This window comes from Tachypleus tridentatus, chromosome 4, assembly GCF_004210375.1.
Source record: "Tachypleus tridentatus isolate NWPU-2018 chromosome 4, ASM421037v1, whole genome shotgun sequence".
NCBI lineage: Eukaryota > Metazoa > Arthropoda > Merostomata > Xiphosura > Limulidae > Tachypleus > Tachypleus tridentatus.
In genome coordinates, this window is record NC_134828.1 from 34,482,140 (window position 1) to 34,494,521 (window position 12,382).

Below are 12,382 nucleotides of genomic sequence, written 5' to 3' on the forward strand. Positions count from 1 at the left end.
TCATTGTAACAAGTATCATTCATTTCGTAATTTATTTTGTGCTCAGTCACTTTATATTGTTTTACGTTTTATTATTGTCTAAGAAACAGTAGTCAGCCTACTGTTTCTAATCGAAGCCACAACTCTTCACTCTTACAAATAATACGTAACCAATCATTATATTGGGGTCGTGGGACGATCAAAGATAATATATTAAATTTTATGTGGTGCTCCTCTTTTAATATTTCATCAGTTCGGTAGATTAGCTGAAATATCCTGCGCGCCAGGTAAGCACTCTACAATATAGGTTAGCTATTGCGACGAAAGTACTTTTTATTTAAAAACTTAAATTACTCCAGCACTTGGTTTCTTTTTTGTTTAATTTCGCGCAAAGCTATGCGAAGGTCACCTGCGATAGTCTTTGTTAATTGAACAGCTAAACATCGCCCACTGCAAACTCTTGGGATACTATTTTATTGTAGCGTTAAAACGCCCATACTACTGAAAAAGCGAGCATATTTGGTGACATGGATTCGAGTCCGCGATCTTATATTGTGCGTCGAATGTCCTCACCATCAGGCCATTGATTTTATGTTATTTGATATTTTGGTTTATGTCTCCACTAACTGTACTCTTTATAATATCTCAGTCAATCTTTATTTGTCTTTTGAATTATACATTTTGTGTAATTGTTCAAACTTTCATACACAATAAAGTATTCTTTTTAGTAAAGAGCTTTGATAAAATATAGACATTTTTTTATAAACGCTTGGTGTTGGATCTCTTAATTTGGTCATTGTTTGTATCTAAGTACAAAACCACGCAATGAGTATCGAAACCTAGTTTCTAGCGTTGTAAACCGGTAGATATACCGCTGTGCAACTGAGAGCACTTATTCAGAAGAAGAGACTTTCTAATTTGAGCCTTTATCCATTTAAAACAAAATATAGATTTTATTCTGTGAAATATGTTACACTTGTCTCGAAAAAAAATGTTTATTATCCGATGCATCCTTTTTACTCTTTTATTAAAAGTTACGGGTATTGATATTGTTTGTTAGTGCCATCTGGAGTGAGAGCGAAATCTTAAAATTTGTTTTTTCACGACCACCTTAAATTACTGATAGTGTCATTGGGGTGAATAACTAATATGGATGTGTGATTTACTTTATCTTGTATTCGATCGATTTATATTTTGTTGATTTATTTGTTGTTCCAGAAGCAGGCTTGACAATTCTGAAAAAAGTAGGAAACATTTTGTTAAAGATTTATTATACATATTAGTTGCCATATCACAATGTCTAAAAACGCTGAACTTCTAAATGATACAAAGATGCAAATTCGATCTTTGTTATTATCTGCACAGAAAGGTTTAACGGGACGGAAATTATGTGAAGATTACCTACATGAAAATGGAATGGAATTACCTTATCGTAGCTTGGGGTTTATCTCCATTTCTCAGTTTTTAGACTCCATTCCTGATGTTGCGAAATGTGTGTACAATAAGTCCTTGCAAGAATATATATATAAAGGCGTTGTAGATGAGACAACTAAGCATATAGAAAAATTGGTTTCACGACAAAAGGTTAGTAATTCGAACATGAGCCGAAGAATACCTCGAATGAAGCTCAAACCAAATAGAAATATTTCAGTGCAGCCTAAGGTTCCAGCATCATTACGAAGACAGATACAAGAGCTCATGATGAGTTACCCCAATGGAATAAATATTGGCAACTTTGAAACTGCATTTATAAGGCATTTTGGGATGAGTTTAAATTGTATAATTTATGGATTTGATTGTGTTGAGACACTTCTTAGGGATATTGGAGATATTGTTGTACTTGAAAGTACATCATATGGCCTTCAAGTTAATGCAACTAAGAGGACAAGCATGCCAAAATCAGATAACTCAGGTTAATATTTGTTTTGGTTTTATGATAACTACTTTGATTATATATGTATATAGATATAATCTTCTACAATTTATCTGTATATCTCAATTAATCTTTGAGCTAAAAGATATGTTTCAAATGGGAAGCTTTGTTATTGGGCATGGTATTAAGAATTTGCAGTATTTATTTTTTGGTGCTTAAAATTATTTTTCTTTCAGGTTTTAAAAGTGAAAAAACAGAATATCTAATGTATTGCAATTCATATTGATGCATCTGTTTGGTGTAAAAGGTGAAAGTATAATCTGTGATGTAGATACCTAATGTATGTTATTTCCCATGTATCATTATTTATATTTTCAGTTTTATCTCTAGTAAAAGGAAATATATAATGTGATCACTTGGTCTGTGGTGTAATATGAAATACCAAATTTGGTGCAATGCCACAGTTATTTATGTATATAAATTAATATAAGTTATGAAGTTGTAAGTTAAAAAGGATGTAAGCATTTCATACGTATAATAAACATTACCATTAAAAGAGACCCTGTTAAAGTTACTGTACTTTTTTCAGTTTACTGGTCCAAGATAAGAGTTTTAAATAAGTTAAACTGCAGTGTATAATGAGAGTATGGAAAATCAAAGAATGCATAGTAGGCCTCTCTGTCACAGATTGTTGTTTAATATTTTATCTTCGGTATAAATACGATAATATATGGAAACTGCAAAGGAGCACATCAAACGTAAAGGGCACATCGAGGAGTCCAAAACATTTGGAAAATAAATCAGTTGTAGTCAATAAAAAGGTATTGTTAAAAATATAACATTCAATTTCTCTCATTCACATTTTGTTATTATTTGAGATGAAAATGTGTTATTATAAGGTATTTTTAGTGAAACTGAGAATTTTTTATTTTAATTATTCTTTACATGTATTGGTGTTTACACATTTTTATTTGCTTGGTGAGATAACTATTAGATCCTATAGTTTGTACCTTGTTTATGACATGATTTCTGTTGTACTTGTAATTTTTATACAGATTTTATTAATACCTCCAGCACCTTAGGTGGGCAGAGGTCACATTTTCAACCGTGTGTGTGTTTGTCGGCAATATTTCTTGAAAATGACTGAACAGATTTGGATGAAACTTTGTATACATTTGGACTGACTGAACTTAGAAGTGATTAAGTTTTTTGAAAGCCAATATCACAAAAATCTATTTGTTAACTTAGGGACTGTATTTTCACACTATTTTTATTCTACAATTCATTCAATAATAATTTATTAATGAAAGTGGTGTACATATGTAAAATGTTGTTCCCCATTGCCCTGCCAAAATTCCATATCTCTTGATAATTGCATACAGTCATGTGAAAAAATTAGGACACCCTATGAAAGCCTGTGTATTTTGTAACATTTTTGGATAGATAGATATTTCATCCCAATTTTAACAATGAGAGATTATAGGAATATAACTAAACAATTAAAACTGAAGACAAGACTTTTCAATCTTCTGTAAATGTATTTCTACAAAAATGCATATTCTAACTGAGGAAAAAGTTAGGACACCCTACCCCATAATAGCTAGTGTTACCCCCTTTGGCTGAAATAACTGCAGTGAGATGCTTCTTGTAGCTATCCACCAGTCTCTGACATCGGTCTGAAGAAAGTTTGCCCCACTCCTCAATGCAGAATTCTTTCAGCTGTGAGATGTTTGAGGGGTTTTCTTGCATGTACAGCCTGTTTCAAGTCGCACCATAGCATCTCAATGGGATTAAGATCTGGGCTTTGACTCGACCATTCCAGGACTCTCCTTTTCTTAGTTTTCAGCCAGTCCTTGGTGGATTTACTGGTATGTTTTGGGTTATTGTCGTGTTGCAGAGTCCAGTTCCACTTCAGCTTTAATTTTCTTACAGATGGTCTTGCATGTTCCTCAAGCACCCTCTGATACACAGTAGAATTCATGGTGGATTCTATGATTGTGAGCTGTCCAGGTCCTGCTGCAGCAAAGCAGCCCCAAACCATGGCACTTCCACCTCCATGCTTCACAGTTGGTATGAGGTTCTTTTCCTGGAATGCTGTATTTGGTTTACACCAAACATGTCCTCTGTTCTGGTGTCTATATAATTCAATTTTGGACTCATCTGTCCAAAGAACCTTATTCCAGAAGTCCTGGTCTTTGTCTACATTCTCTCTGGCAAACTTCAGTCTGGCCTTGATGTTTCTCTTAGAGAGCAAAGGTTTCCTCCTTGCACACCTCCCATGCAAGTTAAACTTGTGCAGTCTCTTTCTGATTGTAGAGGCATGCACGTTCACAAAAACAGTAGCCAGAGCCTGCTTTAGGTCCCGTGATGACATGTTAGGGTGTTTGGAGACCTCTTTTTAGCATCTTACGGTGTGCTCTCGGGGTGAATTTGCTTGGACGACCAGACCTAGGCATATTGGCAGTTGTTTTGAAAGCCCTCCACTTGTTGACTATTTTCCAGACAGTGGAATGGCTGATTTCAAAATCTTTTTGGGATCTTATTAAATCCCTTACCAGACTCATAAGCTGCTACAGTTTTCTTTCTGAAGGCCTCAGACAGCTCTTTTGCTCTCACCATGGTGCTCACTCTCACTTCAACAGTCAGGAGCACACCAAACTAAATATGTGAGATTTAACTAGGGCAAGCATCATTCACAACGCTGAGTAACGATCTTCTAATCATGTGCACCTGGTGTAATACACCTGTGTGTGAGTTGAGCCATTTTAAGTGGGAATAAATGTGAGGATGTCCTAACTTTTTCCTCAATTAGAATATTCATTTTTGTAGAATTACATTTTATAGAAGATCTTGAAAAGTCTTTTCTTCAGTTTTAATTGTTTAGTTATATTACTTTAATCTCTCAGTATTGTTACAATTGAGATTAAATATCCATTTATCCAAAATTTTTACAAAAATACACAGGCTTTCATAGGGTGCCCTAATTTTTTCACATGACTGTGCATATGGATACATTTTTGTATTTCTTTAGATTAATATGATCAACTCTGTATGGTGAAGTTATGCACTATACTGAGTTAAACTTTTTACAAATATAAAAATATTCTTAAATTTAAAAAATAAAGTTTTTTAAAATATTTATATTTTCTGCCCCCTTTAAATGTGATTTTATATTTTTATTTTAATTATGTAACCTCATTACTAAACTGTGTGTCAAGTTATTTGAAATTTGTTTATAGCATGTAAGTGTAATTATTGAGCATTTAAGTATAAAATGTAGATATTTTTTCAGAAACTTGTTTTAACTCTCATTTGATTCACATCTAATTACATTGACATAACCCCTGTCATTCTGTTAATTCCTGAAATTCTATAATCCATTTTTTTTCTTATACTTAAGTGTTTTTATTCATAATTTAAAGGTTTTACAAATTCTGGTATAAAAATATTAAATTTTTGATTAAATGTTATTTTTCTTAAAATATTCTTAGCCTTACAATCTTGTAAGAGTACATTTTGAAATTTTTTTTCAGTAGTTGAAATTATGAGAAAATGGAAATGACATTACATGTAATTAATTTTTATGTTCTGTCAGTTACAGGTTGTAAAAATGACACTCACAAAAGTGAGCATGTGAAAAAACTGCACAGTTCTTTTGGACATGTTTCAGAAGTACAAAATATTTCTAATACTGAAACTCCTGTTACATCGTGTTTGAAGGATGAGAATATACAAACTCAAAATCAGTTTGATCATTTTAAGAAAGATTTTGATGATTTTTGTAAGATCAGTAATAAAATGAAGGAAGACTTTAGAAAGGTAGGGTAATATTATATTATTGACTGATAATTTATGACATATATATCAGGATTTCATTTACACTTGTTCAAGACTGAACAAAATTAAAATAAGATTAGGAATTTTCATAGAACATCTGGTAAAAAATTTGTAAGGTGTAATCTTTTCTTGGAATGAAATAAGATTTTACTTGGGAGGGCTTGAATAATATAGTTGATTTCAATTTATTATGTTTAACTGTAATTTGAAAAATATGGTTTCTCACATGATAATTTAATGATACTTTATTTAAAAGGTACTACTGAATTTATTTATTATCACTAAATATTGTATTGGTGATTTGACAACTTGTAAGTATACATGTAAGTTTTCATTTATTCAAAATCCAGGTTATTTGTGTGGACATTTTGTCCACTGTCAATTTTATTATTGTTTGTTGTTGACATTGAGACCAACTGAGTGCAATATTTTACAAACTTTTCTAAGTTATTAAAGGATGCCTAAAAATAAGAAAGTGCAACATATAAAGTTATATTAAATATTTTTAATACAACTAATTTCATGAATTAGTATTGGAATAATAATAGGGAGTTTCAGTGATATTCAAATACATTTATAAAATTTTAAAGGAACAGCAAAGGATCTTATTAACCTATCAAGGATGTACCTTCCATTTCCCAACTATAACTTCCTCTTACTACTCAGGTATTCATCCAATCTTTTCTTGAACTCAGTTAAATGTTTTGCTTCAATCATCCTTGAAGGCAGCTCATTCCAAGAGCCAGCCACTCTGTTTGGAAAGTGATACTATTTAAACTGGGGACGACTCCTGTACTGCCAAATTTTGAATTTATGAGCCATTGTCCTCTTGTTTTCTCTGGAAAACAAAAAGGTGTGGTTGATATACATTATCAATACCTTCAATAATCTTTGAACACCTCAATCAAGCCCTCTCATACTCCTCTCTGAGAAAAGTTCAGGAGATTTTAGTTTTTCCTCATTTGAACCAACACCCTAATTTTGGTTTTAACATGCAGTTGCTGGTCACTGACACATGGTGGATAAGGGCTTTAATGATCTTTTCCATGTTTTATAAAGCCAATTTCAAACTAGCAGGAGTATGGTTGCTTTGAAATATTCATGCAAATTTAGCATGTATTAGTGCTGTAAACATTTTCCATTTGTTGTACAATATATAATTAGTATTTTATTTGTGAGATTTATGTATTCACAATTGCAATTTTACATTCACGTAATTCCATGGCTGGGAATTATAATTCTCTGGGACTCCCTAATAATATCTCTTTTCAGCAAATTGTTAGGTGTATTCTTAAGTGCATAGTGTACATGATGTTTGTAAGCCTATGTACAAAACAAATTGTGAAATTTTTACCATGTGACTTAAATTTGGTGCTTTATTTTACAAAACTTTTGAAAGACACTGGAATAATTTAATCTTTAAAATTCATGCTTTTTATGTTTCTGTATTTATAGCTGTTTGTTTTAAATAGCAAATGTGTACAAGGATGTATGTGTATCAGGTTGTGAAAAATATATTATTTTTGCTAGTCATTATCATCTAACACCAACATTGAAAGTGTTTTCAACTTATTTTGACTTTTTGTAATTCCTTTACTTTTCTAAATGTGATTCCCTGATGAAACAGTATTAAGTCTACAAACTTACAATTAGGGGTTCAATTTCCCATAATGGATGCAGCATATAACCCAGTGTGGCTTTGCTCCAAAACAGATCATTTCTAAATATGACTATTATTTGTTTACAGTTTATTCTTATAGTAATTCATTAGATTTATTCTAGTATTTCATGTAGAGAATAGACAGAATAGCTTTATTAGAATTGTCTTTTCATCATTTATTTATTTATGTACTTTGACACCTACTACCAAGGTCAGAATTATCATAATTATGACAAAAGCTATATATTTGTTTATTGAAATGTTTAAATATTTAACTACTGGCATATGTACGTCTGTGCACATATATTGCATGTCATACAGTTACAGTATTACTATATGAGGTGTTTAGTCTCTTAAGGTTCATTTTTCAAATGAATAGAAAACAAAATTTGTGCTTAGAGGTAAACTGTTGTTCTTTGCTGTAACCCTTTTTTCCCATCATTTCATTTTAATTCCAGTCATTTAGTCTTTAGGGAAGCTCAGATTTTTTCTTTAATTTCATTAAGTTCGTGTATTTATCTCTTTCTCTCTCTGTCCTTGATAACTATTAATTAATAGATGTGTTTAAAAAAAGTTGTTGTTTTTTACATGTGCACAATTTTTACTGTCCAACACACACAGAAGACAAATTAAATCAGAGTTTAACATCTATTGTTATTTACAAATGTTTTACCTTTTGATAGGGTCTACCTCTTGCAAGATGTTGAATAATCTTATAATTTGGCTTGTTACAGCATTCAGTATAAAGAGATGAGCAAACAAATTGGTGAAATCACTCATTTTTTATAGGAAGCTTAACTATGGATTTGTAGGGTTAACTGTAATATTGACTACATTTTTGTTTACTCTGACACCTACAGGAACTATTGTCAAAGTCAGTGATACTATAGCTGAACAAATTGGCATATGTACAATAGTGTACTTTTATCATTTGGTGTTTGGATTTGACGGTTTAAATAGTTTATAAGACTCTTTAATCAACATTACAAATGTTTCCATCAAAACTGTATCATGTTAACTACTGAAGGAGATGTATTCAACTGATATGTTGCTTTTGTGTTGTACTTGTTGGCAAGACTAAAGCTCATGACAAATGGTCCACCAATATGTTGTGTATTACAAATCATAGTGTCTTTCCAGGCATTTGTCTCTCTAATTTGAAAAGCTATGCCAAAGGCAGGCAAAGCTCAACGTACACTTTTAAAATAATGGGACAACAATTAATAATGTTGGTTCCAAAGTTTATTTTGTAAGCAGAATAGTCTACACTTAATTCTTAGAAATAAAATACACTTTCACATATATTTCAAAATGTGGTGTACTTAAATAATAAAAGTGTAGATAAATTATGTGTTACTGTTGAGTAGCCCCCATCATTGTTGTGGATTCTTGTACGTGGTGAGGGGACCTCCCAGGGAAGGTTCTGTTCTGTCTGGTTACCTTCTATGGGATCTAAACATCCACCCACATGTTTGCCGTGTGTGGCAACCCGTGAAGGGGAGGAGAGGATTCTGGTGGTTGAGGGGTCCAACCCTAACACACCACTTTGTCCTTGAATTCCTTTAGACGGGCGGCCTTTTAGGTGGCCCCCCTTGGGTCAATCGGCTGGTCCACTTGGGCTAGTGTCAACCAAGTACTAGTGTTTGAAGTTCTCAACGGGTGTTGTGGACATTGTGCCTGATGCTGGTGTTCGAGTATGGTGCTCACAAAACCCTGGCATTGCTGCATTTACCTTGCATGACATTGTAGTGTGTCCCCTTGTAGGTCTCCATGGTGGGTGGGGTCAGTGGGTACCAAAATTTTTCTTTTTTCCTATGGATCCTCCTTCAAAAAATTTAAATAAAATAGTGAAAAACAGTCAATAGGTAAGCGACCACGTCTTTCAGATTCTGAGGAGCAAACTTCATCATCTGTAACACATGTACCTCATTTTCTTGTATTACATTCTCTTTCAGAAAAACCTTTAAGGCAATTGTCCCCCTTTTTTATTCAGAAGGGACTAGAGAGTCTTGCTGGCTCTCCAAAGTCAGTAAAGAAGCTTTGATCTGGAGACATATTAGTTGAAACATCCACAACCCACCACAGTGAACTCCTCTTGAATTCAATGGCAATTGGGGATATACCTATTGAGGTTTTGATGTTTCCAATGTCAGAGGTTTGGCCACTCAAAGACATCATGTCGTGGTTCCCTGACATGTGCTTGTTGTGGTGGCAAGGACCACAATGCCTATGATTGTGACATGGACCCACATTGCATCAATTGCAATGGTTCTCACACTTCCTACTTTCATTCTTGCCCAAAATGGTTGGAGGAAAAAGAGGTGCAGCATTTGAAAACGACTCATAACATTAGTTATCCTGAGGCTTGGACATTGTTGCTCGCCACTCCATCTTGGACATATGCTGCTGCACTTCATTCCACAACTACAGTGGGAATGCAGACAGATCTTTCTGTGCTTCCAAGAGAATCGTTTTCAAAACAAATGAAAAGCCTTTTGACCTCCATTGTTAAAAAGGTTGATGAATCGACTTCCATACCCATCTCTGTTCCTCCCATACATTCCAACAAACATCAAGATCCACATCCTTCAGTTTCAAATACAGGTATTTCTTCTGGTACATCTTTTTCTCCCACCCCAAGAGACAAAACAATCATTCGTTCGCATCCTCAGTCACTGGAATCCCCTTCCAACAACAAAGACCTGCCCAATCGACCCAGGGCAGGATCCATGGAGGTTGATAGACCTCCTCCGAATAAGGACAGTAAGGAAAAAAGACGTGGTCGTAAACAGAAGGGTTCTCCAGCCGCTTCACCATTAATAATGACCACCTTGATACAATGGAACTGTCAAGGTTTACATTCCAATGTGGATGATATCAAAACACTGATTGCTTCCTACCATCCTGTATGTCTTTCCTTACAAGAAACATTTCTAAAACCTGCTGATACAGTCACCATTTGGCAGTTTTCTCTGTACAGAAATGACAGGCTGTGTGATGGACGAGTACATGGAGGGGTGGCACTATTGGTTGATCAGCATGTGCCCATCCTGTCTTTGTCACTCAACACACCCTTTGAGGCCGTAACCATCCGTGTTTCCTTGGGTCATACCATCACAGTTTGTTCTCTCTACCTGTCCCCTGAAGAGACATATGATCAATCAGACCTTGATGCTCTCGTTGAACAGTTGCCGTCTCCCTTTCTACTCCTGGGGGACTTTAATGGACATCATCCCCTCTGGGAAAGTGCTGTTATTGATGGGAGGGGTCGCTCTGTAGAGCGTATGCTCTCTGATCACAATCTTTCTCTTTTCAACACTGGTTCTTCCACTTATTTTCATGCACCTTGTCAGTCCTTTACTGCTATTGATCTCTCAGTTTGCTCCCCTTCATTATTTTCCCATTTTACATGAAGGATTGACAATAATCCACCAGGCAGTGAACATTTTTCTATGCTTTTGAGAGAGACTGGCCGTGGTTGATGCCACCCTACCCGCATGCCCTGGTGGAAGCTAGATCAGGCAGACTGGTCCACGTTCACTGCTTACACAGAACTTGATCCTGCCATCGTGAATCAGCCATCAAGAGACGACTGTGTGGCAGCGGTAACTGGCTGTATTATACAAGCAGCTGCTCAGTGTATTTCTAAAACCTCGACACGTTTTCCACGATATCCTCGTCCATGGTGGAATCCTGCTTGCCACTTAGCATGGAAGGCTCAAAAACAGACCTGGGATACTTTTTGTAGATATCCCACACTTTCAAACCGCGTCACTTTCCAACGGGCCCATGCGCATGCTAGGTGGGTAAGATGTCAAAAACAGAAGGAATCTTGGATTAAGTTCACAACTAGCATATCTTCTACCACCAGTTCTAAGGTCATATGGGACAGGATTTGAAAGGTCAGTGGGCACTACAATTCTGTCCTTCTCTCCATCTTACTCTCTGATGGCCAAGAGGTAGCTGATGTCTGGAGCATCGCCGATACTCTAGGTGAAAGCTTTTGCCGGGTATCTAGCACTTCTGTTTGTTCTTCCACCTTCTTGGCCATGAAGACTCTGGCAGAGCATTCACCTCTTTCCTTTCGAACTGACTGTCTCTTTGACTATAATTGTCCTTTTACACTGGTGGAACTGAAAATGGCCCTTCATTGGTCTGGCAGTACATCTATTGGACCTGATGATGTACACTATGACATGCTGCACCATCTATCTTCTGCTTCTCTTGATATTCTTCTAATTGTTTTTAACCGGATCTGGCAGGAGAATGTTTTTCCTGATGCCTGGTGCCAGGCTATTATTTTACCTTTCTCTAAGCCAGGGAAAGATCCCAAGATTCCTTCAAACTACCATCCAATTGCTTTGACGAGCTGTCTCTGTAAGACCTTAGAAAGGATGGTTAATACTCGTTTGTTTGGTTCCTCGAATCAAACAACCTCCTCTCGTCCACCCAGTGTGGTTTCCAAGACAGCACTCCATGACAGACCACCTAATTTGACTTGAAACATCAATCAGAGAAGCCTTTCTCAAATGCCAACATCTTGTATCAATATTTTTTGACATTGAGAAGACTTATGACACAACATGGAGGTATGGCGTTTTGCGAGACCTCCATACATATGGGTTGCATGGCCATTTACCCATGTTTATTAAAAAATTTTTAATGGACAGGAGATTCCAATTTTGTGTGGGTTTGACACTTTCCCGTTCTTTTGTACAGGAACTTGGAGTCCCTCAGGGCTGTGTTTTGAGTGTCACACTTTTCAGTATAAAGATAAATGCTATCACTGAACAACTCCCTCTCACTATTGCAAATGGACTGTATGTCGCCGACTTTCACATCTCATGTCAGTCGTCAAACATGAGATATATTGAGCGGCAACTACAAACTGCCCTCAATCGTGTACTGAAGTGGACTATGGCGAACGGCTTTAATTTCTCTCTCTCTAAAACCGTTTGCATGCACTTTTGCCTCCAACGGGTATTCACACTGATCCTGAACTTCATATCGGTGAAGTTTCGCTGCCAGTGGTC

At 35.5% G+C, this 12,382-nt stretch overlaps 1 protein-coding gene across 5 annotated transcripts in view; it reads left to right on the forward strand.

Annotated features, from left to right (window-relative positions):
* The first annotated feature begins 855 nt into the window (after positions 1-855).
* Positions 856-12,382, forward strand: part of LOC143248825 (tudor domain-containing protein 5-like) — a 103,317-nt gene continuing 91,790 nt past the window's right edge. For 2 of the 5 annotated variants that reach the window (XM_076497613.1, XM_076497615.1), the window contains exons 1-2: positions 1,053-1,891; positions 5,448-5,671. In XM_076497613.1, coding sequence (XP_076353728.1) covers positions 1,276-1,891; positions 5,448-5,671 — 840 coding nt within the window. In that variant the 5' untranslated portion in view covers positions 1,053-1,275. Of the gene's footprint in view, positions 2,674-5,447; positions 5,672-12,382 lie in introns of all 5 variants that reach the window. The other 3 variants (XM_076497614.1, XM_076497616.1, XM_076497617.1) reach the window with 2 other exon arrangements.